Source organism: Narcine bancroftii, chromosome 6 (assembly GCF_036971445.1).
Source record: "Narcine bancroftii isolate sNarBan1 chromosome 6, sNarBan1.hap1, whole genome shotgun sequence".
In the NCBI taxonomy this organism is placed as follows: domain Eukaryota; kingdom Metazoa; phylum Chordata; class Chondrichthyes; order Torpediniformes; family Narcinidae; genus Narcine; species Narcine bancroftii.
The window spans coordinates 77,745,244-77,768,145 of record NC_091474.1 but is presented as its reverse complement, the minus strand read 5'-3'; the positions used below and the strand labels follow the sequence as shown (position 1 = coordinate 77,768,145).

General features: G+C 40.9%; 2 protein-coding genes across 8 annotated transcripts in view; one reads left to right on the top strand and one right to left on the bottom strand.

The window, feature by feature from the left end:
• Nucleotides 1-22,902, top strand: part of cdhr1a (cadherin-related family member 1a) — a 123,730-nt gene that overhangs the window by 4,521 nt on the left and 96,307 nt on the right. For 3 of the 4 annotated variants that reach the window (XM_069885438.1, XM_069885440.1, XM_069885441.1), the window contains exon 1: nucleotides 19,433-19,456. The exons of the other annotated variant lie outside the window; for it this stretch is intronic. The gene's annotated coding sequence lies outside the window, so the exon portion shown is untranslated. Of the gene's footprint in view, nucleotides 1-19,432; nucleotides 19,457-22,902 lie in introns of those variants that run through there. 4 annotated transcript variants of the gene reach the window in all.
• LOC138736246 (ferroptosis suppressor protein 1-like) lies at nucleotides 1,265-19,327 on the bottom strand. 4 transcript variants are annotated; one of them, XM_069885444.1, is made up of 10 exons: nucleotides 19,098-19,327; nucleotides 17,427-17,532; nucleotides 15,253-15,434; nucleotides 13,527-13,642; nucleotides 13,304-13,444; nucleotides 11,082-11,174; nucleotides 7,663-7,771; nucleotides 5,700-5,852; nucleotides 4,563-4,763; nucleotides 1,265-1,831 (listed from the first exon to the last, which is right to left on the bottom strand). In XM_069885444.1, exons 3-10 carry the CDS (start codon nucleotides 15,425-15,427, stop codon nucleotides 1,677-1,679), a joined length of 1,143 nt encoding a protein of 380 aa, XP_069741545.1. In that variant the 5' UTR covers nucleotides 15,428-15,434; nucleotides 17,427-17,532; nucleotides 19,098-19,327; the 3' UTR covers nucleotides 1,265-1,676. The 4 variants fall into 4 exon arrangements, with proteins under 4 accessions (XP_069741545.1, XP_069741544.1, XP_069741546.1 ...); XM_069885443.1 differs by lacking the exon at nucleotides 17,427-17,532; XM_069885445.1 differs by lacking the exon at nucleotides 17,427-17,532 and having other exon boundaries at nucleotides 13,304-13,423.

The window sequence follows — 22,902 nt, the reverse complement described above, 5'->3', positions numbered from 1 at the left end:
ATCTCATAGAAGAACATTGGTGAGCCCATATTTTGAGCATTGTGTACTGTTTAGGTCACCAAACTACAGGAAGGCTATCAACAACAGTGAAACAATACAGAGATGATTTACTACGATATTGAAGAACTGAGTTACTGGGTAAAGTTATTAAAAACTCCGAAATGCTGGAGGACCTCAGCTGGTCTATTCTACATCTATAGGAGACAAACATACATTGTTGACGTTTCAGGCCTGAGCCCTTCTTCAAGGAAAAATCAGAAAAGGCAGAACCAGGAGAGTCAATCGATAGGGGAGGAATCCAGACCAACAAAAGGTGTTAATTGGATGTGATAAGGGACTAGATGGAATTTATCATGTCTGTGTGAAAGGAGACAGACAATGGGGGAAGCAAGGGGTTGGGAATTTTTTTTTAATGAAAACCAGAGCAGTCGATATTAATGCTATCTGGTTGGAGGATGCCCAGTCAGAAGACAAGATGTTGTTCCTCTAATTGACAGGTGGTCTCAGTCTGGCTGAAGCTGAGACCATGGTCAGACATGTCGACAAGGGAATGAGATGGAGAATTAAAATGGGTGGCCACGCTATTGCAGCAGACAGAGCGGAGGTGCTCAAGAAAGCGATCTCCAGTTAAACGGTTATACCGGTTAGGACTTTATTTCCAAGAGCTTAAAAGAATGAGGGGAGGTTTGATGGAGGTTTACAAAATTATGATGGGTATAGACAGAGTAAATGCAAGTAGGCTTTTTTCCACTAAGGGTTGGTGAGATACAAACCAGAGGACATGGCATTAAGAGTGAAAGGGGAGAAGTTTAAGGGGAAACATTGGGGGAATCTTCTTCACACAGAGAGTGGTGAGGTGCATGGATGGGAGAAGTGTCGAGGGCTATGGACTGAGTGCAAGTCAGTGGGACTAGGCAAAATAATAGTTTGGCCAGATTAGAAGGGTCAAAAGGCCTCTTTTCTCTCCTGTAATTTTTTTTGATTCTAAGTTCTCAGAACCAGGAAGCAAACTCAGTCTCCTTGTAACAATAACCCCCTTTTGACATTCCAGTATCAGATTTGGTTGTAGCACATTGCTGTTTGAGGGAACTTACTGTGCGCAGATTAGCTGATGAATTTCCTCCTCTACAATACTGATGTTAGTGGCTGCATGTATTATGAGACATTGTGAAAGGGATGTCAGTGGAATAAATATGTCTCCAGTGCACGTTGCTGCGTTTCCATCTATAATGCTACATTAAAGAAAAAGTCAAACCTCGATGCATTTCTTGTCCACAACATCTTTATTCATGTGATCTCCTTTTGCCATTTCTCCTGTAATCCAATTAAGTGTCCACACTTAAAATACAAAGCCCAGCAGCGTCAGTGTTGAGCATCTGCTTTCAATCTGTGTGAACAAATTCTTCTGCTCCAACCAACTCCATTCTGCCTTCCAAAGTGATTTAAATTATAGAACATATAAAATCTAAAAGTCGGACAAGATCAAAAGTTTTTAATTAAGCATGGATTTATGTCTGCACGCTCTGGCCCAAATATCCTTGGCCTTTATTATACAACACAAACTTTATATATAGTAATTAGAAGGATTTAGGGGGGAGAAAAGGTATATAAACATGAGGTACTGGTTCTCCCAAGAAAGGGGAAATATATTTATATAATGTAGGAATTGAACTTCATCAGTTTGGCATCCTTTGGCCCATTTTTTTCCAGCTTGTCTTAACCAGGAGGTCCTTGCTCTTGACGTAAGTCACAATGAACTTCCCAACATTGCATCCACACATCTGACCAACCCCGTCATTCCGGCCCATTGTCACCATCATGTAAGGAGCACCTACAATCAGAGCAGTGCACAACATCAGTCAACAAGATCAGGAAATGAGTGACTTAGATCAGTCCAATTCTTTTTAGTGTTCTATATCCACAGGTAGCTAGGACTTGAGCAAAATCATGGATGGAAGATGAAGTGCAGGGGTTTCGATGCAGAAAGTTTAAATGGGATAAACTGTACTGGATGCCCTACATCAGGGAAGGTCAAACTAAGGCTCCTGGGCCAACTATGGCCCGTTGCCCATTTGTAAGTGGCCTAAGGGTGAGTTTTAAAAAATAAAATGGAAGCTGCCTCTTTGGAGCATAGTCTCTAACATTGCACTTCTTAGTTTCAACACTAGATGCCACTGCCATTTTGAACAATACAGGTGCAACACCAACCATTGCAATGTTACTTATTGATGAAACGTTTACCTCAGTTGAACAAAAAAGACGTGAAATAGCAAGGTGGAATACTTTTTCATAGAAGTCAAAGGGAAGTGAGTTTGTTTGATTTGCAAGGAATCTGTTAACTTTAATTGCTTATCTTTAATATCAACAAATTTACTCATTGCATCATAATCCTTAAGGTGGACTCTTGGGCCATGAACTGTATTCACTGGAGATTTTTTTTTAAAGAGTTTTATTGTAGTCTAAATTAAATTTAAGAGCAGCAGATACAGAAATGCCTCCTGTAATATGTGAGCACATCAATGTCAACAGTTAAACTGTTCAGTGGACTTGTATAATTATTTTGATGGAAAATTAATTTTCCATGGCACAGGAGTTTACTGGTTTCAAAACACTTTTTCTTGCAGTGTAACTGGTTGAAAACTGCCGGTCTTAATATTGTTTGGCCTGCGACTCCTTACATTTTACTGTGTGTAGGCCACAACCAAAAAGATTTGGCCAGCCCTGCCGGACATTTTCATGTGATGTAACAACAGAACATTTGGTCCATCCTCTCTGCCAGCTCTCAGGGTTTTGGAATGATTTCATTTTTCCACTTATTTCCTGTGAATGTTTCTGAGCACATCAACTCTCCCTGCCACTCACTTACACTGGGGGCAGTTTGCAGTAGCTAATTAATCCACCTGCATGTCACTGAAATTTGGGAAGATTGTTTAAATTTTAAAATTAGAATGTACAGCACTGTAATAAGGCCATTTTAGCCCAATCAGTCTGTGGCTCCCAAATTACACCCCATTAACCTACAGGTTTTTGAAGGGTGGGAGGAGACCAGAACCCCCGGAGAAAATCCGCGCAGACACGGGGAGAACGTACAAACTCGTTACAAACAGCGCGGGGTTCGAACCTGGTTCCGGTGCCGATCACTGGTGCTGTAAAGGCATTGTGCTTGAAGGCAGAACTCATAAATTCCGCAGAGGTCATGATGGAACACGTGTCATTGATATGTAAAAAGTACAGGAGGTATGCACAATGATTGAGTTGGATTAAGTCCAATGTCTATTCAAATGTATTCTTTTGGAACTTAATACTTTAATATTCTTTATCACAGAACGTATGATAAGATATCTAATTGTCTTGGGAGGGGTGCTTGTTTGGAAATGAAAATGTTGATTGTTATCCTTCTGTCAAACTACATCCTCCTTGTTGTTTACTATCAACTCCAATTTGCACAAATCTTACCTTAATTTTATTATTTTAATTCTCTGCATGTTCTCATCAACGCCCTGCAAATTCAATATATATGTTGGAGCCAACATACAGCAGCCAATTCACTGAACAACCCACACATCTTTGGAGTGGGGGAGGGAACTGTCGTGCCAGGAGGCAACACAAAGAGAACATCCAAACTCACCCAGACAGCATCTGAGGTCAGGAGTAAATCAAGTCACTAGCACTTTGAGGCAATGACTCTAAGAACTGTAGCTCTGTGACCCCATTCTAAATTAAAATTTAGACATACCGCACAGTATCATGCCCACAAGGCCCATGTCACCTGATTACACCAAATTGTTCGACTCCCCTGATTAGTTTCTTTTTGAAGATGGGAAGAAACGAGAACACCCGAAGGAAAGCCATATGGACATGGTCGCTGGTCCTGTAACAGTGTTATGCTAACCTTGTCACCCTAAAATTAATCATTTCATTCTGAAATTGTTCCAGTGTATTTGGTGGAGACTCTAATCTTGAATTATGCTCATTCCTGCTTGTATCTACTCTGTCAAAACCCTTCTTCAATTTAAAGATCCTCTGCCTTCTTTTACTCTACGAGCTCACTGTTCATCCATTCCTGACCTATATTCCCTTGCATTTCAGATGCATTCTTTAAATCTTCTCTCGTTTTCTCAGTCCCCAAATGCTCCCCACATTGAACAATAAAGAGTGGCATGATAAGTGTAGTGGTTAGCGCAACGCTGTTGCAGCGTCAGTGACCTAAGGTTCGAATCCGGCGCTGTCTGTAAGGAATTTGTTCATTCTCCCCATGTCTGTATGGGTTTTCTCCAGGGTGCTCCTGTTTGCTCCACCCTTCCAAAAAAAAAACTAATCAGGGGAGTTGGACAATTTGGTGTAATCAGGCGACATGGGCTTGATACTGTGCGGTTTGTCTAAATTAAATTTAATATGACAACTAGAATTTTATGCATTCACCCAAGCATTGTCTAAGGTTCAATGCAGGTTCAGAATAACTTTCAGTTCCCCATTGATAGCCCTTTGAAATATCATGTGACTGAGGCAGCATAAATGACAGATGACCTTGACCTTCTGGAGTGAGTTTCCAGCATATCTACCTGGTTTGTATAGTTCCATAGGTTCATGTTTAAGGCTGTGGATGATATTTTTCACACATGTCATTGCTTGGAACTCAGCAGTGTAAGCTGATTTATGTTCGTTCACATGTGCGCAGTCTCCGATCGCGAAAACAGCCTTCATTCCCCTGACGTTCAGATGTTCGTCGACTATTATTTCATCATGTTCGGTGAGGGTACTTTCTGTTAAAAAGAAAGAGGTCACACAATGTACTCTTCTTCAACCCTGTTCTATTCTAATGACTCAATGTGTACGGTTTAATTTGTTTGAGACACAGTTAGTATCTATTTTGTTTTTTGAGTAATTTAGGTGTGACCCAGGAAAGTCATTTTTTGATGTTCAGTGACAGTTGTTTGGTTTTTACCTAGGTTATTCAGGATGTTGTCTAAGAGACACTAACATTAGATATGCTATTGCCCTTATGATATTTAAACCAATGGAACACTATTGAAGAGTTAGAAAAGTACAGGAAAGCACAATGGTCAAGCAGAGAGAGTAATCGCCATTTAATCTCTGTTCATGATGTTGGTTGAGTTCTGTGTTGGCCTGCACCCTGGAGAACTTCCCAGCTCTTCAGGGAGTTGGTGCCTGTCCTCAATGGCTGTACCTTGTGTCAAATCCTCTGGGCAGCAATGGGAAAAGTTACTTGATGGTTCAGGAAAGCTGTGGGTTAACAGACCAAAGAGCAGTCAAATTCAAATGACCCCCACAGCTGTACCATTCATAAAAACACTTGCAGTAAGACAGTACCATATATACTCGTGTAATAGTTGACATTTCCACCTGTTTGTTGGCCCACAAATCACGTGTTTTCCATATCACCCGTGTAAATTTTTATTTTAAACACAGAAAATATACACAGATGAAATTGTTCTGGAGATAAATCATGAATATTTCGCAAAGTTACTTTTCATACTTCAGAGCTGCAGAGATTTTGATGGAGCAATTCCTCACGTGTTTTGGAGCTAAGATTCTTTAGTCAAACAGTATTAGACAGCCAAAGCTTTGCAAATGAAAGGGATGTTTGCATCACCACAAAACAGAGATCAAGACAGACTGTGCTACAGAGACATTATCAGATCTTATACAAATGATTACACATTGGAATTAGAACTTACGAAGGGCATTGGCGTACGCTGAAGAATTAATCTTTAATCCAGTACAACAGATAACCATATCTGTTATGATCTCCTGCCCTTTGTTTGTCAGCACTCTCAGGTCTTTCTGTGCCTTATTCAGAACAAGTTCTGTCAGGTTATTGACTTTATGTCCTTTTGGAAAGAAGAAAATGCAAAATATGCTGTGATTCGGATTGTGAGACAATTGGGCTCCTTGAAGCCAATTGCCATTTAGCGGAACCAATAAAGATGGAGGTTACACTGGACAATGAACAACTTGCTTCCTGAACACTTTTAGGTGCATTTTATGGATCTTGGATTTCTGATCACAAAAATCACCTAAAATTTATTGTAGATATAACCATTTTTTGTGATTTCCTGTCATATTTTAAGTCTGCTTCAAGCATACAAAACCATGAAGTTCAACATGTCATTGAAAATTAATTTTCTGCATTTGTCCTTCTTCCCTGCTGATCCTGGAGCAGTCAATGACGAACACGGTGAAAGGTTTCACTAGGACATTGCCACCATGGAAAAGCGGTATCAAGGGCTCTGGAATCCATCAATGCTGGCTGACTATTGTTGGACACTGACACGAGAGGCATCAGATGCTGAGTACAAAGGAAAATCAGCGGCAAAACATTTTTAGGACAGTTGAACTAACACAATGCATCAACATAATTAAAATTGTGATTAAACAAACTAAATTCAATACAAGTTAATTTAATGTTTCTCCGACATGATACAGCAAATCAGAATTTATATTTGTGTTAATCTTAAAGTTGTCCATCATAATCCCCATTTATTTTAGGAAGCAAATCATTTGGAAAAAATAGTTGTTCAGTGTTATTGTTGGGATTGCATGTGTCTCTGTGCCATTGAGTGACTTGAACCAGGTTCATGGGCATAATTTTATGTCAATTTGAATTCCAATCTTAAAAATGTTACTGCATGAACATAGAGTGAAACCCAGTATTTTCCCCAACGAAGGGAAGGAAAACTTGTGGTAGAGATCTCCTTCTTGTTATCAACTACCAAGTAGCAACAATTGGGAGATGTACAGTGGCAGCCACTTTCCTCTCCTTCTTGGATGAGGAATGTGACATGGTTCAGTCAAACCCAAATGGAGCAAAACTTCTGATAAAAGGACATCATTTTCAAGGCATTGTGGATAGAATGGGGTTTGCAATAGATCTAATTGGATCATGCACAAGCATAAGCTTTGGTTACAGAGAATTAGTTGTGATTTATAAGTTACAGGGCAACATTGAAAATAGATTTCTTTAAACATAGATTTATTGCCACCCTCCTCTCCATAAGTAAGTCACAGCATTCTTCTCCTGCCTGAATATGCATCATTTCCTCACCAACATTCAAAATACACACCCAAAAAATGAAGGAATAAAATATAATGTATTATATTTCATTAAATCAGGTTCAAAACCATTTACATTGTTAAATTAAAAATTTTAAATATTTAGACATGCAGCCATTTCGGCCCAAGAGTCCGTGGTGCCCAATTTACACCCAATGGACCTCCAACCCATGGTACATTTCGAATGGTGGGAGGAAATCAGAGCCCCCGAGGAAAACCCACACAGACACGGGGAAAGTGTACAGACAGCGCGGGATTCAAACCCAATCCTGATGGTTGGTGCTGTAAAGACGTTGTGCTAACCAATATGCCAACTGTGGTGCCCCATGTCCTTCCTCTCACAGGATAGTGATAATATTTCACTGTTTATAAGATGAACTTGAAATAGGAATTAACTTTATAAATAAGATAAAATATGTGAGATAAAAGTAATAACATCGTTTCTCAAAAGTGTTTCATAGTTTCATGAAATCAACAATTGGAATAGATATTTCTATTGTAACTGTACATGTAAATGTCATTACATTAATTGATCTAATCAATAGCAGTTTTAATCCTACAATGTAACATTGATTTATATTTTATTACCTAGCAGAAGGTGGGCCCCTTTATTCACAAGAATTTCTTTCACTCCTCTCCTAACACTGGGTAAAACCTCAGAATCACCCAGAATATAAGTGGAATGAATTAGTGTTACCTGGAAAGAGAGAGAAAAAAAAATCAGAATTTATTGTCATGAACATCGCTGTTTTGTGGCAGCATTACAGGTGCAAATATTGCTTTGCTATAAATTACATTTAAAACTAAATAAATGAGTGCAAGAGAAAGTGAGGTAGTGTCTGTGGTTCATTGTCCATTCAGAAATATGATGGCGGAGGGGAAGAAGCTGTCCTTGTCCCTCTGGATGTTTGTCTTCAGGCTCTTGTACCTCCTTCCTGACAGTAGCAGTGTGAAGAGGGTGATGGGGGACTTGGAGGAAAGAGGCTACTTTCTCAAGACATGTCCTCAATAGAGTGAAGACTGATGACCATGACGCCACTGGCCAAGTTCACAACTCTCTGTAGTTTTGTCCTGAGCATTGGCACTTCCATTCCATTCAGTGATCCAACCAGCCAGAATGCTCTCCACGGTATACCCAGGCATTTGAAGTTCTTAACCCTCTCCAATGCTGACCCCTCGATGAGGACTAGTTCATGTTCTCCTGATTTCCACAATCAACTCTTTAGTTTTGATAAAACTGAGTGCAAGGTTGTTGCTGTGGCACCAGTCAACTAGGTGAGTTTCACAGTTTAATTGTGTTGGAACTTGAAATAACATTTTCCAATTCTTAAAATCCAAAATAAAATTCTGGAAAGTTCCTCGATCTTCTAATGAGGTAAAGTTTGCTATACAGTGACTAGAATCTGCAAGGAAGGCAGATTCAATTGTGACATTCATGAAGGAGCAAGATAAGTCTTTAACAGAAAAGAATAATTGCAATGCTGAAGAGAGAGGAAGGAGAGTAAGTTAAAACCACCATAGACTGGATGGGCCAAAAGGCTTCGTTTGTGCTATAACCTTTCCCTCATATTGGCCATCAGAATCGTGTCTCAGAAGTCTTATGGATGCTGAAGAAGTGGAGTTCTCTCAGGTTAAAACTTAAACCTGAATAATTAATAATAACCCGAAGTTCAAAATCTCTCTGTAATTGCAAAAGATTAAAGGTTAGATTTTGCCAAGACAAGACGAAGCTACCCCAGCAGGACCTCGGTCTGTTCCTTAACGTCTACAAGAGATTGTGAGGAGAACCAGATGGAAAACAGAATTAATCACCTGAAACAGTAGGCAGCTTCTGAAGAAACAGTGGCTAATCATGGCACAGAATAAACCCAGCCTTGTAAAGTTGTAATGTGGAGCATATGGCAGAGTGTAATCTGAGATCAAAGTGGTTCACTGCTTGTGAAAAGGCCAAAAATATTTTCATTTGGCAGCTTTGAAATTCACCAGTGTTGCTGTTGTCTGCATCAGGCTTATTGAGTGATCGCTTGAACTCAACAACATGGTGCCAGAGACTCAGTACCAGAACAGAACAACTCCAAATGGATGTGATTGCAAATCTTAATATTAAAGCTAGGATGAACTGATTAAAACTACTGTAAGGAATCTGTAGAATGTGAGTGAAGCATAAAATCATTTTACAGTAAATTGTTTGATTGAAACCTTGAGCCTGATTGTACAGGGCATTCTCACAAAAGTGTTAGCTTGAAGCTATTATCACATGTTTTATTCCTTGTTTTTTAAAGTTTTTCACTTGTGGATATTTTTGAATGTCACAAAAGTCCAATATCTCCTCATAACTAAGGTTAGGTTTCTGGGTGGTGGTGGAGATATGGGTGGGGGTGTGGAAGTCAGTGAGATCAGAGGGTTGGAGCCAAGAATGTTGGGGTAGGGTTTGGCATTAGTAGTGAGCCTTGTATAATTGCCTCGGGGGGAAGGGGTGATTCAAAGGGCAGGGGTGATTCAAAGGGCAGGGGTTGGGTATTGTCATGTGCAGACCTCTCCAAAGGATCAAGATCAATGTGCAAGACTGAGTTGTCCATGGAGAGTCTAACTCTCTCACTCACAGGCCAACTAGATCCAATTAACCTGCAATGTTTCAAAAAGAAAATTGAATGGAAAATGATGTCCTCTCCCATATGACTAAAGTGGAAACCATATAAATTATTCAAGAGCGAATCATGCCCAGATGTGTTCAGTCAAATTGGCAGAGTGGAGCCATTTCAGCCGGAAGCAGTTGTAATCATGTTCCACTTTGTGAAGTAATTAAGGGGCTGAAAAAAAAATAGAAGCATTCTGATTTCAAAACCAATATATTTTCTGAAACACGAAAATCTGCAGTCGCTGTGGTTGTAATAAAATTACGGAAATGCTGGAAGAACTCAGCTGGTCTCGCGACATCCATAATTTCATGACTGAACTCTTTTCCAAGGTATTTTTCCTGGTTCATTTGGAATTAAAGAAGGAAGCTTCTATCTTAGATTTGTGAAACGCAGGGAATGAGAAGGAAACATTGGTCACCTGTGACCACTGCATTACATAAGCATGGATCAGGTTTAAGTATGACTGACACTGAGGGCTGAGATAAATCCATAAAATGATGGAAAGACTTGGAAGCATTTGTGGACAAAGATAATGATCATCCATCAGAACTCATTAAGGCTTCATTTGTCGACTTGGAGAATGGAGGTAACAGCAAGAGAAAAGAATCAGTTTAATTAATTATGGAGAAGGATAGGTCTGAACCTTGGGCTGAGACCAAATTTGGAGTTTTGGTCACTTAACTACAGGAAATAAATCAGTTAAGATAGGAAGAATGCAGAGATTTACTAGGATGTTGCATGGACTTCAGGAACTGAGTTACAGGGAAAGGTTAAACAAGTTAACACTTTATTTCATGGACCATAGAAGAATGAGGGGTGATTTGATAGGGGTATTTAAAATTATGAGGGGGATAGACCGAGTAAATGTAAATAGGCTTTTTCCACTGAGGGTAGGTGGATATAAACCAGAGGTCATGGGTTTAGAGTAAAAGGGGAAAAGTTTGGGGGGAACATGAGGGTGATTTTTTTAACACAGAGAGCGGAGGAAGTACGGAATGAACTTCCAGCTGAAGCGGTGAATGTGGACTCAATTGTACCATTTAAGAGGAATTTGGACAGGTTCATGGATGGGAGAGGTATGGAGGGCTATGGTCAGGGTACAGGTCAGTGGGTGTAAGCAAAAAAAAAATGGTTCAGCACTGACTAGAAGGGCCAAAGTGGTCTATTTCTGTGCTGAAATGTTCTATGGTTCCATGCAATAGATCTGAAATATAAACATCACTGGGCTCATGAAACGGTAAAAGTAGCACCTTCTCTAAGATATGCAAATATATCAATTTCCAGGCATTCATGAGCACTTGCCACTGCTACCGGGTAGCCAGACATAAAACAGAAAGTTTATCTGAAACTTTATAGGGACCAAGTTACCTTTTTGGTGGGGTAATCAGTTTTGATCTCTGCTACTAACTCAACACCAGCAAGCCCACCTCCAACTACAACAATTGTTTCAGCTTCCTGAATCTATATGGCAGAAGAAAAAGAAAGGGATGAATTAAGCTAGAACCTTTCACGTTCTCTGTTATCCCAATGTGATCTGTGGATAACTGCACGGTTTGCATAGCGGTTAGCACAATGCTATTGCAGCGCCAGTGACCTGGGCTCGAATCTGTAAGGAGTTTGTATGTTTTCTCCGTATCTGCATGGGTTTCCCCCAAGTGCTCTGCTTTCCTCTCACCTTTCAAAATGTTCGGGGATTTGTAGGAGAATTGGGGTATTTGGGCAGCAGATGATCGTGGGCTGGCAGGGCCTGTTAATGTGCTGTTTCTCTAAATTTAAATTTAAAATTTCAGTACAGCTTCTATCTTAAATCTTCAATTGCCAAATCTTAAATCTGCATTGCCAAATCCCACAAACATTAATGTGATAAAGAATAGATGACGTCTTTTTTTTCACTGATGTCGGTTCAGGGACCAACAAACTGCTGCTGTTCCTTTGATAAAATTTGGCCAAGAAAATGGAAGAAGCTTCGACATTTTTTTTTTCGACATACAGCACGGTAACGGGCCCTTTTGGCTCATGACCCCATGTTGCCCAATTAACCTACAACCCCCATACATTTTTAAAGGTGGCAGAAAACCAGAGTGCCCAGAGGAAATACACGCAGACACAGGAAGAACTCCTCACGGACAACGCCGGATTCGAACCCCGGTTGCTGGCACTGTAACAGCATTGTGCTAACTGTGTTGCCCTGATTAAATGAAACTAAACCACTCCGTGAGCCAAACACACCAGGAATATATGACGTTCATTTCACATTCGTGATTTGAATATATCACCTTGGTATAAGTTGAATTTAAACCTGCCACCCCACCAGTCAGAAATGTATATTTTTAGTGGATTTCAATTCCACAAGATGGCACAAATTAAGCAGGAAATGTTAGCTTTGTGCATCTTTAGAAGAAGGAACATTTTATTCTATATATCATGCAATGTCATTTAAATCAGAGCCCCAATTATTATACATTTCTTAAAAAAGATTTCTATCAAAACTTGGCCCGATTAATTACTTCTGCTTTCAGCAAAATTCAAGTAATTGACTCAAACGTAACCAAATTAATTCTGCAAAATTATTGGAGAATTTGGCAATGAAAATACATGAATGTTAGAGGGGGGAAAAAAATCAATTTACTTTAAACACAGGTGAGCTCAATAGCTTGGAGTTTAAGGCCCTAAGCAAAATTCTGGACTCAAATGTGTCAGACAGGCTTCAGGTAACAATGAGCATCAGTGATGTGACCACCACGTCCACCAATAATCAGGCAGGAAAAGACGGTTGGCAGTTGCAAATAGTCCTCGAAGTGTCTGAGTGGTATAACAATGGATAGAGTCCTCAGAGTCATTGAGGCTAGAACAAGCCTTTCGCCCCAACTTGTCCATGCCAACCAATATGGTCTAATCCCACTTAGTCTAATCCCCTCTTATCCATAAACCGGTCCAAATCTATTTTGAATGCTGCTGTTGTTGTGTCTGCTTCTACAGTTTTCACTGGCAGCTAATTAGTGATAATGGCATTAGATTTAGTGAGAACAGAGAATCTGGCCTGTATAAGGAATCTAGAGAAGAAACGGGATTCATGATCTTATAGATATTGACCATCCTTTCTTGTGGAATGACAGCAAAATGGATAGAAACTGCATGTGAGACAAGCTAGCTGGCCTACCCAGGACATCACGGGTAAAACCCTTCCCACCATCGAGAACATCTACAGGGAGCCCTGCCTTCGGAGAGCAATCGTCAAGGATCCACATCGCCTAGCACACGCTCTGTTCCCGCTGCTACCATCAGGAAAGAGGTATAGGTCCCACAAGGCTTACATTGCCAGGTTCAGGAACAGCTACTACCCCTCCACCATCAGACCTCAGGGACTCATTTAAGGACTCTTACTTTATTGGTTTTTTTTTCCTCTCTGTGTTGCACAGTCAGTTTGCTTTTATTTCTTTGTTTGCATGTGTAAGTGGAATCAGTTTTATTTTGTATGTACTACCAATAAGTGGTAATTCTGCCTCACCCACAGGAAAAAGAATCTCAGGGATGTGATGTCATGTATGTACACTGACAATAAATCTAAAATCTGGAATCTGAAATATTACCTCCTTTACTAAATCTTCATACATCTCGATGGCAGTTTCTCTACTAACTGGTTCAATTAATTTTCCAGGAAAAGGGCCTGTGCTTCCAGTTGCCAGAATAAGGTGCGAGTAATGTATGACCTTTAAAACACAATTAAAGCACTGTATTTGTTGGAGTTGAAACACTTGAGAACTATCTTAAAATCCAACTTATTAAATCATAAGAAATATTCTTTTTTTTTACCTCTCCATTCTCCATAATGACACCTTGGTCTTCCAAATCAATATCCCTTACTTTGCCTTGTTTGAAGTTCTCTTTGAAAGTCAGGTCATACGATATGAATGTTTTCTTTGCAAACCCTAATTTAAAATATGCATTACAGTTGATAGAACATAGAACAGGCCCTTCGGCCCACAATGTTGTGCCAACTTGTATGTACTTATCAAAAAAAAATGAAACCCTCTCTACCTCATAACCTTCCATTTTTTTCATCCATGTGCCTGTCTAAGAGTCTCTTAAATGCCCCTATTGTTCCAGCCTCCACCTCTGCCCCTGGCAAGGCATTCCAGGCACCCTTTCCCCTGATGTCTTCCCTAAACTTCCCTCCCTTCTCTTTGTACAGATGTCCTCTGGTGTTTGCTACTCCCACCCTGGGAAAAGATGCTGGTTATCTACCTTATCCGTGTCTCTCATAATGCTGTAGACGTCTATTAATTAATCTCTCCTTTCTAACCTTGCCTCAGAAGACCTATTTTCTAATCCAGGAACATCCTGGTAAATCTCCTCCGCACCCTCTCCATAGATGGTATGAAAATATTAGGAACATAATGTACAGTGAGGCAAGATGTACAACTTCTAAAGTTCCTCCTTCAACAATACAATTTATGATTAGCAAAGTCAATGAATGTAATGGATGGGTAGTTGGACTTATTTTAGAGATTGTCATTGCCTGGCATCATGTGATGTGAACATTACTTTTCATTTAATAATCCATGTTTGAGTATTGTTTAAGACTTAGCACAATACAAAGGGCCTTGGTGAGTCCACACTTTGAATACAGGACTTTGCTCTTTTCACCTAAAGAAACACATACTTGCTCTCAATGGAATGCAATCATTTTTCTGCACTAGTCCCCGGGATAGCAGGTCTGCTTTATGAGACAAGTGTCTCAGCTCCCGTTCTCAAGTTTGGTAGACTATGAGGAGACATCACTGAAACAGACAAACACATTGATAGAATAGATTTGGAGAGTGTGTTTGCTCCCAGCGGATGTATCGAGAACTAGGGGTTGCAGTCTGAAAATAAGAGGTAGGCCATTTTGGAGTGAAATGAGGAGAAATGTCTTCACCCAAAGGTTAATGAATCTTTGGAATTCATTACACTGGAGAGCTGTGAATGGTAAAACTTGAACAGTTCATCATTTTGCAGATGATACAAGGATTGATGGAGGTGTGAACAATCCTGTTCAAACAATATAACAAGATATGGAACAGTAACAGATCTGGGCAAAGGAATGTCATGTGGGTTTGATCTGGACAAGTGTAAGTGGTTGTAATCTGAGAAATGAAATGTAGGGGGAAAGCATTAACCTGCAGAGGGATCTGGGAGTTATGATCCATAGATCTTTGAAAGTGGCCACACAAGTACATCAAGTGGTAAAGATAAATGGTATGTCTGCCTTCATTGGGAGCAGCGCTGTAGAAGGAAGTCATGTTTCAGTTATGTAAAACTTGAGTTAGGCTTTACTTAAAGTTGTGTGGAATTCTGGTGGCCTCATTACCGAAAGGATGTGGAGGCTTTGAAAAGGGTACAGAGGAGATTTAGCAAGATGTTGTCTGGATTAGAGGATATGTGATACAGGAAGAGACTGGACAAACCTGGGTAAGTCTAATATATGGATTCCAGATACCAGGGGTTTTACTGTAATTAAGGTAGAGATTGCAGAGCCCCTTATTTTCCTCCAATTTACCTTCCTGTACCGATGCTCTTAGAGCCCCCATGTTGTGGTGGAAGGCGTATTTTATGTCAATCAGTGTGTAAGGGATCCTGTGGTTGGACAATTGTTTGGCGGCTGCGATCCCTCCAAAGCCCCCACCAACTATGACGACATGGTTGTTGGAACTGACGGAGAGTTTCCCTCCCATTCCGCCTCTGTGCAAATGAGAGAAAGTGGAAGATTTAAATTAGAAATCAAAGGGCTGCATTTATACAGAATTTTTTTTCACAGCCTCAATCGTTTGCAAACAATTTGGAGCCGTTTGAATAGTAACAGATGAAAGGGGGCAGTCAAGTGAATACAGGAAATGCTGCAAACGCTTGGGTCAAGAAGCATCTGTGGAAAGAGAAACAGAGTTAGTTAACGTTTCAGGTTGAATATCCTTCAGAGAGAAAACAGATTCGTTTCTATGGCAGGATGATTAGCATAATGGTTAGCCCAATATTACTACAGTGCCAGAGACCTGGGTTCCAATGCGGTACTGTCTGTAAGGAGTTTGAACATTCTCCCTGTGATGTGTGGGTTTCCTTCGGGTGCTCCAGTTTGCTCCCACCGATCAGGGGTAGCATGAATAAAAGCTCTCACAACTGGAGGGAGGACAAACACTTTTATTAGCTTATAACTCAGGGTTGGGTCTCACGGTAGTTTTCGGAAGGGTTCTGGGTTTCGGCGGGAAATCAGGGTTTTATGTGAGCAGATGGGGTGGAGCCAGCCATCATAACACACGACCAGTGAATCCCAGTTCAGTGCAGGGGGTTTGTGGGTTAATTGGTGTATTTGGGCTGCATGGACTTGTGGGCCAGAAGGGCCTGTTACCGTGCTGTATATCTAAATTAAAAAAAATATAATTTAAATTTGACTTGAAGCTCTTGTCCTTTTATAATTATAGAAGTTGTGGGTTCAAGAGGTATCACGAGAGAAGCCTAACAGAATAACTGCGGATGATACATGGTCCAAATACGATGTGCCAGACAAAGAGGGGAGGAATATCTTAGGTAAAAGCACTGAAGTGCTGGAGGAACTCAGCAGATCTTGCAGCGTCCATAGTAGGTAAAGATATATAACCGACATTTCGGGCCAGGGCCATTCTGCAAGGTGTGAGTGAAAAGCAGGCCCAAAACATCTATGGTATATCTTTATTTCCTATGGATGCTGCAAGACCTGTTGAGTTCTTCCAGCATTTCTGTTTTTTTTTTAACAGCAATCACAGACTTTTGAGTTTCACTGAATATCTCCGGTGCTGGGTTATCAATCAAGTGGACTTCTTTGATAGAACATAGAACATTACAGGTCCTTCAGCCCAGGATGCTGTGCTGACCCACATATACCTACAAAAAAAAAACCTCTCCCTACCCTATAACCATCTATTTTCCTTACATCTATGTGCCTGTCTAAGAGACTCTTAAATGTTCCAGCCTCCACCACCGTATATTCCAGGCACCCATAACTCTCTGTGATGCCTTCATTTTGTCCCGGTTTATTCAAGCTTTGTAAGTGTGGTTGGAACTACACTCATCTAAGTAAGTGGATCACCCAATACACGTTAATGAACCTCTGGGAAAGTAATAAAACTGCAGATGCAAGAAAACCAGAAATGATGGAAGAATTCAGCTACTCAAGCAACAACTGTGCAAAGAAAAAGCCGTCAACGCTACAGGCTGAATAAGGATCGCTGTTCTGAAACATTGACCGGTTTCGAAATCCATTGATGCTGCTTGAATGGTTGAGTTCTTAAAGCATTTCTTGTTTTATCCTACTTTTCTGGCCCTCGTATTTATGTGGCTGTGCAGTTGAGTTACTGTCAATGTAGAATATCTGAATGTCAATGGTGAGCACTCAATGCTGGTTGATGGGTAGATTGTCTTTTGTTGAATCAGTGCTTGATATTTCTTGACATCTTATTTGCCATCCCATGAATGAATGTCATCTAGGTCTTGCTGCTTGCTGTCGGAGATGGCTTCAATTGCTGGCTTGTTTTTTTTAATTACCATTTTGACATACAGCACGTTAACAGGCTCTTTTGACTCACGAGCCCACTTCGCCCAATTACAGCCAAATTTACCTATATGCCCCGTATATTCTGAAGGGTGGGTGGAAACCAGAGCTCCCGGGGTAAACCCACGCAGACTTGGGGAAAATGTCCTTACAAACAGCGTGGGATTCAAACCCCGGTCCCGTCGTGCTGTAACAGCGTTGCGCTAATCGTGCCGCCCCAAGTCGAGAAGATGTGATCATCAGCCACCCTCTCCGCATCTGTGGGAAGACATGAATACTCTCAACTTGCCCGGACAAGTGTGACTGCAGCAACACTTTGGACCTGTGCAGGACCAAACTATGGTGTATCAGCCAATTTGCACAAAGTTCCCATTTTGACAGTTTACTATTCACAAAATGGCTGCTGTATTTCATACAGAACAGCTGCATCGACATCAATTACATGTGAAGCATTCCCCATCACTATTCACACCGTCATTAAACTGCAAGAATGGAATTTTAATCACATTACATGATCAAAAGCACACCCATCTATGGCTAATCTCCAAGCTGAAATTTGTTAAAAACAGATCATACCACTTGCTTTCATTCCACCCATTCATATTGCGATAAAGTATTTGTTGCTTGGTTAAACTGGACTGACCCCAGATTAATCTCATATTTGCAAAAGGCACCTAATATCACAACTATGGATGTGGTGAGTTATTTTTTAATATGAAAAAAAAACTTAATTACTGTATATGTTGGCATATACGATGTTATTTGAACTTTAAAAATGTCGCCCAGAACCAGGTTTCTTATACACTAAGTGAAAAAAACGAATCTTAATATCTTGTGTTTTAGAGTGCTCTCCTCAGCATAAAGCACTCGCATAACTCCGACGGTCCTACCACTAAATATTTTTTCAACTGAAACTTAATTTGGGAAGCTGGATTAATAGTAATGTCCTATTAAAACAATAAAATGTGTCTAACATATCTTAAAATAGCAGCACAGTAAATAAAGCTACACCAGCCACCATTTACAATAGCTGATGTACAGTGAAGTCTCAGCACTCCCCCACGGGGTCCGTCCACCCAGCCTGACCTCCATTAGCTCTGTACAGGCTTCAAATGGTCAGTTAAAGGAGCTGACGGTGGTTTATTTTAAAATATACTCCTGAAATTTAAACCTTTACTGGATAATTTACTTTTAAAATTTTGTGACAGCATCACTCCACTGGTCAGTAAGATGGTTGGTAAAGGACTTTTGTGGAAGTAAGCACTCAGCAGCAAGTGCCAGACTTGGGGTAGTCTTATACAGCGAGGATCGCTCAAAACCTACATTTTATATGGAAATTCTGTGGGTCATCTTCTCCGCCAGTCGTCTTGTACACTGACATATATGGTATTCATTTTCCCTAATGATTATGACTGGTGTCATTTTATCAACAGATTACAATATAATAAACATTTTATCATAACCCACCATTTTACAGTAAGGTTTCTGCTCCATTTCTACCAGCAGTTAGCAGAAACCTTACTGCTGGGATGACATACACTAACTAGTAAACAATGGAATTTAGATCTTAAAGTTTCTATATTCTCAACTTTATCGCTGTAAGAATACTGAATTTCAGATAAATACTTGTCTAATTTCTTGGGAGGAGAAGAATTTGGCCACTAGTTGAAGCACTCCTGAACTAATCTATCGCTGAAATGTCAATAAAGCAGCAATAAAACTAAAGAACACAGTGATCCTCACATAGGAACACCTTGGAAGATTTTGTTTTACATCAGAGGCATTTTGTTTCTAATTATGGTCATATAATCCATTTTACTCACTTATACAGTGTCAATTAGGTCTTTGAGTTCGATGTGATATTCACCACTGGATTGATTGTTTCCCATCATATAGAATATTTAAAATCTCTCATTCAATTTTCACACTTTGAGTACAAGATTCTCACTTTCCCAACTTATTTCTTGAGCACCTTCACCCTTGCACCTCAACGTAGAATGGATGGGTTTCCTTAAATTATTGGTCAAGTCACCAAGTCATTGGACAATGATTAAGAACCTCTGCAAAAAAAAAATCCATTGTTCCATCAACATCAGGACAGCCCATTGTGAGGTAAGTTTGAAACAGTGGGCATGTATATTAAAAAAAACTCCATTCAACATGTGTCCAAGACAGAGGGAAGGTAACATCATTTCAGTTCCCTCCAGTTTTGGATTGTGGTCCTCTGATACTTTACAGGAGTGCTATTAATGCAAGGTTTCAGTTGAAGCGGCCATGCAAAATCATTGAGGACCTTCACACCCCCTCATGGAGCATCCTTCAGCTGTTCCCATCAAGGACAAGATATATGAGGATCAGAGCCAGCCCCACCAGGCTGGGGAACAGCTTCTTCCCACGGGCAGTGAGAAGGTTGAACGACCAAAGGAACTGCTCACACTCACCTTCCAAGACTCTCATATTCATGAAACAATATTTATTTATTTAGATGAATACTTGTCCTGCATATGTATTGCTTGTCTGTGTATGGGTAATGTCTGATTGCGTGTCTGCGTGTTTTGCACCGTGGACCGGAGAACTTTGTTTCGTCGGGTTGTACTTGTGCAATCAGATGACAATAAAATTGGCTTGAAGGAGATTTTTATAGATTAAGTGACCTAGAGTCAGGGCAGGAAAGTAACACTGAAGTAAAAGATAAGCCATGATCTTTTGAATAACATGTCAGGATACAGGAGGTTTTGGGGGGAGGGAGTGGGGTGGGGGTAGTGAATGATCCACTTGTGCTTCACTTTTTAATGTTCTTTTTATTAGATAGCACACAGTTGGTGTAGTGGTTAGTTCAACGCTGTTACAGCGCCAGCGGTCATGACCAGGGTTCAAATCCATGCTGTCTGTTTGTACGTTCTCCCTGTGTCTGTGTGGATTTTCCCCGGGGGCTCCGGTTTCCTCCCACCCTTCACAACAAAACAGGGTTATGGGTTAATTTGGGTGAAATTGAACGGCACGGGCTCGTGGGCTGAAAGGGCCTGTTACTGCGCTATATGACTGCATTTAAAAATTTTTTTAAAAGACATGACTTGTTAAGAAAGCAGGTCATCGAAGAGAGGGTGAAAGGTTCAGTGGAGATGAGTTGAATGGTAGATTACAGGGCCCAGCAGTTGAAAGCTCAGCCCTGTGCTGGAGAGGGGAGGTTTGTGGAGAACGGTGACATTCTCAGACCAGAGGAAGGGCCTGCGCTGCTGAACTGCAAGGCCAGCAGAGAACTGAAAACAAGCATGACAATTTCATCCTCAAACCAGAAGCACCAATAGTGTTGAATCCACACATATGGTTCAGAGTCAGAATGTTGAGTCAGTGAACCTCATGTGGAAATCCCTGCGTGAAGCAGCTCGGAGCATGTGGTCCCATCTCCCACTGTCATGAATGTTTCTGACGCAATGATCAGAGTTGACGTCATTGCCCTCAATCATTCTGATTTGCCAAGTTGCAAACTGGATAACTAATAAGCTGGACAATGCTGAAACCATGAAGAAAGGTCCAGTGGATTCGAGCCGAGGAACCGAATATACTAATACTTAGTCAAAAGTGGGAGTAGAGAAGGCTGATAAATGCTCATGGCCCTATCATCCACGTCCCAGACTTTAGAAAGAGCAGGTTTTAGAGATAGAGAGCGCTATGGTTATTTTCTTCCAAAATCTGAAAATGTTTCTGTGATTTAAATAAAGATAAAAATGAGATCCTACTCTTTAATTTTTTTTAATGTTATTTATATTTTTTTTAATGTAGGCATACAGCATGGTAACACACCTTTTCAGCCCGTCAGCCCGTGCCACCCAATTACACTCAATTAATCTACAACCCCCGGTACGATTTTGAATGGTGGGAGGAAACTGGAGCTCCTGGGGAAAATGTACAAACTCCGTACAGACAGCATGGGATTCGAATCCTGGTCCCGATCGCTGGCGCTGTAACAGCATTGCACTAACTTGGCACCCTGCTCAGGAGAGGGAGACCAGGACAATGTAGGCTAATTACATTGGTGTAGATTCATAATGAAGATTGTGATTTAAAAAAAGTCTTCAAAGAGGATTGAACAGGGACAATATAGATTTATGAAAGGAGAACTGTGCTAACCAATCTGTTGGAATTCTTTGAGGACTGATAAGGGGAAAGAAGTCTGCAGTTAACTGGTGGGGTCAACTCTGACCTCCGGTACAAGGCTGCATGGAGGTTACAGATCTCAAGAGTGTGTAGATTGGTAGGTTAACTCAAAGTTGCAAAAAGCACAGAAATGCTGGGCGAACTCAGCAGGTCTCACAGCATCCATAGGAGGTAAAGACGTGTCATTAACATTTCATGTCTGAGACCTTCTTGAAAGTATGAGGAAAAAGCAGACAGGGGCCTGAATTAAAAGGCTGGGGAGGGAAGAACAGGCAGGGTGATGAGTGCAGACTAGCAGACAAAAGGTGTTTATTGGACATCAATGGGACACAGGTGAGAGGAAAGGTGAGAATTCACTGGAGGGAGGGGTTTTGTTTGGGGCAGGGGAAAGGAGACAGAGGGAAAAGGGGAGAGGAAGAGGAAAGGGGACAAAGGGAAATATGGGGTGGTGGTGGGCGGGGGAGGGTTAACAGAAACCAGAAAAGTTGATGTTAATGCCCAATGCCATCTTGTTGAAGGTTTTTGCTAGCCCCACCTCATCCCCCCCCGCCCCCATATTTCCCTGTGTCACTGGAAGATCGCTTCGTTGAACACTTCGGCTTTGTCCACCGCAATTGCAGGGATCTCCCTGTGGCCACCCATTTCAATTGGCTGCTCAATTCCCTTGCTCTCTGTCCATGCACTGGCAGACTGGGACCACGCAAAACTGGGAGGAACAACACCACGTATTCCCTCTGGCCAGCTTCCAACTGGATGGCATCATTTAAAGACTCCATTGGCAGTGTAATAGCCCAATCATCTCTAATACACCTGAAAATCGCTTGATTATCAACTTCTCTAGCTCCCATTAAACTCCCCTCCCTCAAGTCTTCACTCTTCCTCCAGCTCCTTACCTACCCTCACCCCCCGCCACCCCCCGCCCTCTCCATTCAGAGAGCTAAGCTGACCCCATTATCTCGGCCTATTTCTCTTCTACCATCCAACCTATATTCATGAACGATCTCCTCGCCAGCCCCTTTCCTCCCTCCGCTCCTCTCCCCCCACCATTTAACTCAGGCACCTGATAAAGGATTCAGGCCTGAAACGTTGATTACCCTTTACTTCCAGTAAACGCTGTGTGACCTTCTGAGTTTCTCTCACACTTTTGCTTATAATGCTAATATAGAATGGATTTGGAATTGGTGTATAATCAAGGTCAGAAGAAAAAGACTTATTGCCCATTTATAGTGCACAGTATTGAATGGGTCTAAATATCCATTTTGTTCTGCGCTTTTTAAATTGTGCTGATCTCTTGAACCATTGGAACTAATGAGCTCCTGTAAATGTCCTTCTTTTCTTCCTTCTTCCTTTACTACTTTGACCCTGGGTCTTGATTCCGTTTGAAGCAGTGCTCTGATGTGAGAATATTTAGTCATGGATCAGATCAGTCCTTTTGCTTTCTTCCCAGTTTTGAAGAACTGTGCTGTTCTT

Excerpts from the sequence above, each read along its gene's own strand:
- LOC138736246 (XM_069885444.1), bottom strand. The coding sequence starts at position 15,427 with ATGGGAGGGAAACTCTCCGTCAGTTCCAACAACCATGTCGTCATAGTT. Across the intron at positions 13,643-15,252 it reads AAGAGCATCGGTACAGGAAG|GGTTTGCAAAGAAAACATTC; the intron begins GTAAATTGGAGG and ends ATTTTAAATTAG. Across the intron at positions 1,832-4,562 it reads TATGGAACTATACAAACCAG|GTGCTCCTTACATGATGGTG; the intron begins GTAGATATGCTG and ends CTCTGATTGTAG.